The following is a 5,390-nucleotide window of genomic DNA, read 5'->3' as shown; positions in this document are numbered from 1 at the left end:
GCGAGTGAAACCTTGAAAGCTCGCGAGATCAGGATGGTCTCACGAGGCTAGCAAAACTCTGAGAGGTAGAGAAGTGCAGATGGCGAAGTCTGAGCTGTCTGGATGGTTGAATGCAGATCGTACTTAACTTTAGATCAAACTTTGAGCCATAAGGGACATTTCAGACAATCCAGTTATTCAGGGGAAAGAGAGCTTTGTCTGGGGAAACAAAGATTTTCTATGTTAAATCTACAGAGAGTCAACGATTTTCCAGGAAGCTGCATCTAATATTGAGTTTCTTGAGAGTAAGGGTAGGCGATACGGCCTTAACACCTTATTACAATATTTTGTGGTACTATTATCATAATGAAAAAAATTGAAGAAACTCTACATTAATTCTTTGAAGTCATTCTCAGGTAACTTTATAGCTGTGAATCCATGCCTGAGCAATCAATTTAATGCAATTCAAATACGTTTAATTCAAAAATGCTTATTTATTAATCCCAAAGAGAAATGAAATGTTCCAGAAACTCTGGAGCAGTTTTTGAACAAACAAACAGAGGATCTAAAGTTCTCTCCAAAAAGAACCCTAGAATCATGCTAAGCAGAGCTATTCCAATGTCCTGCCACCTTAAGCAGCGCTGTTCTAGAATATATAGCTCACAATCACAAGCACTACTCTTAAAAAATTACACACATTTAAACTATGCTTCATCAAGACCACTTTTACATAAAGAAGGGAGATTTATATTACTAAACATCCCATAGTAAATGCATTTAATCATATTCTTTGACAATACTAATGCCCCAATGGAGAAAAATAAAAGAAAAAAATAAAATTTACCCGTTTGAGTTTTTCATCATCACTAATTCTAAATTATTCTTTAGATGATTATTTAAGTGATGTTTTAAAACTTATTAGCTTACGGTCTGGAAACATCCTGGTCCAACTTATGCTCAATATTCCATCCAAGTAAATGTTTATCTTATGGCTGTGAGACGCAACAGTTTAGGGATCTAAAGTTGACAGGAACTGGTGCTTTATGAAGTAAACTGAAGTGACCTTTCCTCAGAGCAACAAGAGTTTTTAACCAAACAAATTTCATTAAACTGCTGTGAAATATAAAAAATGTTAAAGCATGATATTCAGTGATTAACCCTGTTTGATGCCAGAGAGTGTTTTACATTTTGGGCTTCTCTTACTTTCTTCTCCCAGATGGAAAATATTTCTGTTTTGTGATGAACATTAAAATGTTTGCAGCTTGTTTTAAGAAAAGAAAAAAGACCTGCAGTAAACCGGTCATAAAATTTGGTTGTATGATATAATCGATACATTGCAGTATTTAAGATTTAATGGCGACTTTCATCTCTGCAGCTCGTTCGACTCGAAACGTGACGAAAAATTCTCCAGACGAAGATGTCTCTGAAGATGACGACAGCTTCATTAACGACGACAGCGACGACCTCGGCAACGACTCGGACTACCTGCCTCCTCGCTCAGACGACAGCGAGCAGGAGGACGTCCAGAGACTGCAGAAGGAGGCCAAGGTCTTCCTGAAGAAAGGAGGGAGGTAGAGGGAGGAAGAACAGCTGGTGTTTCAGCCAGTTTAAAGGGACAGTAGGGGAAGACAAGTCCTCGATTCACTGAAAATAAAGACTGAGCTGCTTTCAGAATCAAACCAGGTCCCATGATCCAGTCTGTCTAATCTTTGCCTCCATGATTCATGATTCATTGATTGTTCACTGATCTAATGATAGTAGGAAAAACATTAAATGAATCAAATGCAAAGAGGATAGAAATGTTTCACATTCCTGGATTTATTTACACCAAACATGACAAAAAGATTTGAAGCCTTGCACCAGCAGAAAAACACAAAAATGTTTTTTTTATTTAACAGGGTTCAGATCCGTAAAAAGTCTTAGAAGGCATTGAATGCTAAATATAAATCTAAGGCCTTATTGGTATTAAAAAATCTTAAATCAGTCTTTCATAGTTCTTAACATTTGTAAGATTTTATTATTGCAGTCCATATGAAATGTTAAAATAATTGACAATAATTTCTTTTATATTTACCAAACGGCTCGCTGTAACCATTATTGGTTCCATCCCGATAGCGGAACCAATAAAAACAATGCTGCGGCGGGTTTAGGTACCAGATCAGCTCGGATCCTGCACATGCCAGTGATGTTTAGCCAGTCTCATCTAGCCTTTATTATTCAGCACTTTGGTCTCTGATCTTTTTTTTTTTTTTTCTTTAAATAAATTAACTTCAAATCTAAATAAAAATTTCTTTTTCTAAGAAATAAACCTATGATGATGAACCTCTCAAACTAATTCTGTGAATTATTGTGAATTGGTCTGGATCTGAGACCCACTCTATAATATATTATATTACTTTTATTGAATCTGTGTAAATATTACACACTGTAGCTTAAATTAATTAATTAATATGTTTATATATATATAAATATATTTTAGATTGATTTCCTTTTTATTTACCCTTTTAGGACAAATACAAACACTCGCTGATGTTTCCATTGACCCATCAAATTGTTGCTAATGTCCATTCCAGTAGAAATGCATCTCTGCTCCTCATTTTTCACATTTTTGTTCAAATTACTATTTAAAAAAAAGCATTATTTTTTTCTAACTGTAATTAAACAAAATTCACTCTACAGTCACACCACGAGCCCAACACAAAACACACAAGCTGATTTTGGTAGCCTGATAAACCAGATTAAATGTGAGATTAAATGTGTAATTTAATCTGGCCCCGATGAATTAGGCATCGGAAGATTGTTGATGAGAACAACACGTTTTTTAAACCATGTCTGTGCCTGTTGGCCAACGCTCTGACCAATGAGAGCAGCTGACAGGAAGCTGGTGGGGGAGTGTAAACAAACAGCCTGTCGGTAAAATGGCGAATACGTCCTTCTTAAAAATGACTGAGTGTAGAGCCTCTTCCTCCACATGTGTAAACGAAAACCCAAAGTCTAATCCTTCCTAAACTGATTCCAAAGCTGAGTCAAACGAGAACTGTTCAATAGTTGTTGCCATCTTACTTGTTTTGATTTCTCCAGCGTCGCGCAGCTTTGTCGTCACGCCCTCAAAACCCCGCCCACTTTGCATCGAAAGATTCAAAACACATCTCTGCGTTGTGATTGGCCCGCCAGTTCTAGGGCCTGGGGCATTGATCAAGGCTAGACCAAACTCACAGGCAAAAATGATTTTGGCCACTGACATCTGGGGCTAGTTTTCTAGGCTCTGATTTTGGTACTCTCGACATGCTTTGAGCAAAGACATCACAGGTGGTCTAATGTGTACAATGGCTGATGCAGTCCAAGACGGTCTTGGCTTTATTTGCTTTGAGTGGGGAAAAAGGTAGTTTTAAGATTGTTGAAGAAAATACACCTAAAAAGGTTTTCTTATATGTAGTTGTTCAGAGCAGCAGAGCTCCACATACAGCAGGGCACTGGGAATCCCCGTTGATTAAGGGGATTCCAGGGGATTTCCTGCTGCCTTTTTTAGCCTGAAATTGAATCTAAGCTTTTTTCTTTTTTTTAATGGTAATAATTGTACCAGTATGGTTAAAACGTACCAGACTATGAAATTAAACATTTTTCAACAGAAAGTTTTGACATTTGAATTTAATAATCATGAACTGTTTACACCAGGTTCGGTGGTATAGGAACTGTTCTTAGTCACTGGTTCTTCCGGAGGTCCCTCATCTTCTGCTTTTATTTCTTTGTATTAGTCGTTGGATGGTAGGATCTGTTCCTGGTGATGAGCCTCAGTCTTTAAAGAGTCATCAAGCTTGATCCTCAGCCGAGGTCCCTCCAGGATCTCAGTCACCCGCAGCGAGGAGGTCTGTGCCTCCCCTTCATCCAGGGACCTTCTGGCTGTAAAAGCGATCAGCTTCAGAGGAAACATTCTCACCACCTTCAGGGGCTTTCTGTTGCTCCTGACACTTATGAAGCAGAGGGTGTTAATGACCCCGTTGCTCATGGCGATGCACTCGATGATGTAGAACGCCACCAGGGAGTTCCTGCTCCTGGAGATGATTGTTGGATAAAAGTCCCGCAACAGGGCAAAACCGTAGTATGGCGCCCAGCACAGGACGTAGGCCACCAGCACCAGAATCAACACCACCACGGTCCTGCGACGTCTGCTCAGCCTCTTCCGGATCTGCTCCGTCTGGAAACCTGGAATGTCCTTGAACCACAACTCCCTGGAGATCTGAGCGTAGCAGATGGTCATGACTGTTACAGGGCCTACGAATTCTAGAGCAAAGATGAGGAGGAAGTAGGAGCGGTAGTAGGCCTGCTGGTCCACGGGCCAGATCTGAGCACAGAACGTCTTGTGGGCGTGACCTTCGATGTGGGGGTAGGTGGTCTCTGAGGCCATGTAGGCTGATGGGATGGAGATGAAGATGGGGACGATCCAGATGGTGAGAACCACGCAGTAGGCCGTCTGGTGCTGCATTCTAGGCTTCAGAGGGTAGAGGATAGCCAGGTACCTGAAAAACACACCCCAGACTCGTGGATTAAGGTTCGAGCTTTATTTTTGAAAAACAAAGAGTTTATAGACTTTGTCATGGGAACAATGACATGGATTACTTTGTCATATGGGTAGTAAACATTTTAACATTTTATGATTGTTTCACAGTATATGATAAACAACAAACTGATTTACATTTTATGGAAAATGTTCTGTACCTCACTGACAATTAGACTTAGAGTTAGACAACTTTTATAGTCATTTTGTATAAACAGTGTGCATACAAAACGACATTTCATTTTGTACAGCTTTCATGTCATTTCAATTTCTTAAAGTGCAGCAGTGACTAAATCATCATCATTGTGAACATTGTGGTCCTCATTCTGTCCTGTTTTTAATTTTCTTTTTTTGGAGTGACTATGACCTGGATGACTGAGAATCTTCCCCCAAGGACATTCTTTTGAAGACCGGAATGTCCACATTTTGGAAAAAGAAAGTAGGTGGTTTGAGAGGGGTATGAAGGAAGCCATGTATGTTAAGAAAGAAAAAACAACATTAAACAAAAGGTGGTGGACTAGCTTTCAAACACCTACAATGCAGCTATTGAGTTAATCCCTTGCCGCTATCATTGCAGCCCCAGCCCCTGTACAGGAGAGCCGAGGACCTCTCGTATTCAGCCAGGTCAATAATTCCCTTCATCGGCCGCAGTCAGATAGTTGAAGAGGGTGAAAATGAAGCATGCTTTTAAGGCCCATGCAGCACATTGCCTAGAATACAGTTTAACACATGTTTTCTTAATTAATTAAAAAACGTCTTTTTTTGGAGTGTGCTCCTGCTGGGGAGGGCTGTTTTAGCCTCATGAGACCATCCTGATATCGCGAGCTTTCAAGGTTTCACTCGCAGATCAGTCTGG

General features: G+C 39.8%; 2 protein-coding genes across 2 annotated transcripts in view; one reads left to right on the top strand and one right to left on the bottom strand.

The window, feature by feature from the left end:
* aplf (aprataxin and PNKP like factor) overlaps positions 1-2,208 on the top strand; it is a 22,536-nt gene extending 20,328 nt beyond the window's left edge. The window contains exon 10 of the mRNA XM_015390837.1: positions 1,355-2,208. Coding sequence (XP_015246323.1) covers positions 1,355-1,554 — 200 coding nt within the window. The 3' untranslated portion in view covers positions 1,555-2,208. The remainder of the gene's footprint in view (positions 1-1,354) is intronic.
* A 1,522-nt stretch (positions 2,209-3,730) lies between these two features.
* The window catches only part of LOC107094926 (prokineticin receptor 1-like), a 5,975-nt gene continuing 4,315 nt past the window's right edge, over positions 3,731-5,390 (bottom strand). Inside the window, exon 2 of the mRNA XM_015390838.1 lies at positions 3,731-4,496. Coding sequence (XP_015246324.1) covers positions 3,731-4,496 — 766 coding nt within the window. The remainder of the gene's footprint in view (positions 4,497-5,390) is intronic.

Source organism: Cyprinodon variegatus, unplaced genomic scaffold (assembly GCF_000732505.1).
Source record: "Cyprinodon variegatus isolate N-32 unplaced genomic scaffold, C_variegatus-1.0 Scaffold515, whole genome shotgun sequence".
Lineage (NCBI taxonomy): Eukaryota > Metazoa > Chordata > Actinopteri > Cyprinodontiformes > Cyprinodontidae > Cyprinodon > Cyprinodon variegatus.
This window is presented reverse-complemented; position numbering and strand designations above follow the sequence as displayed.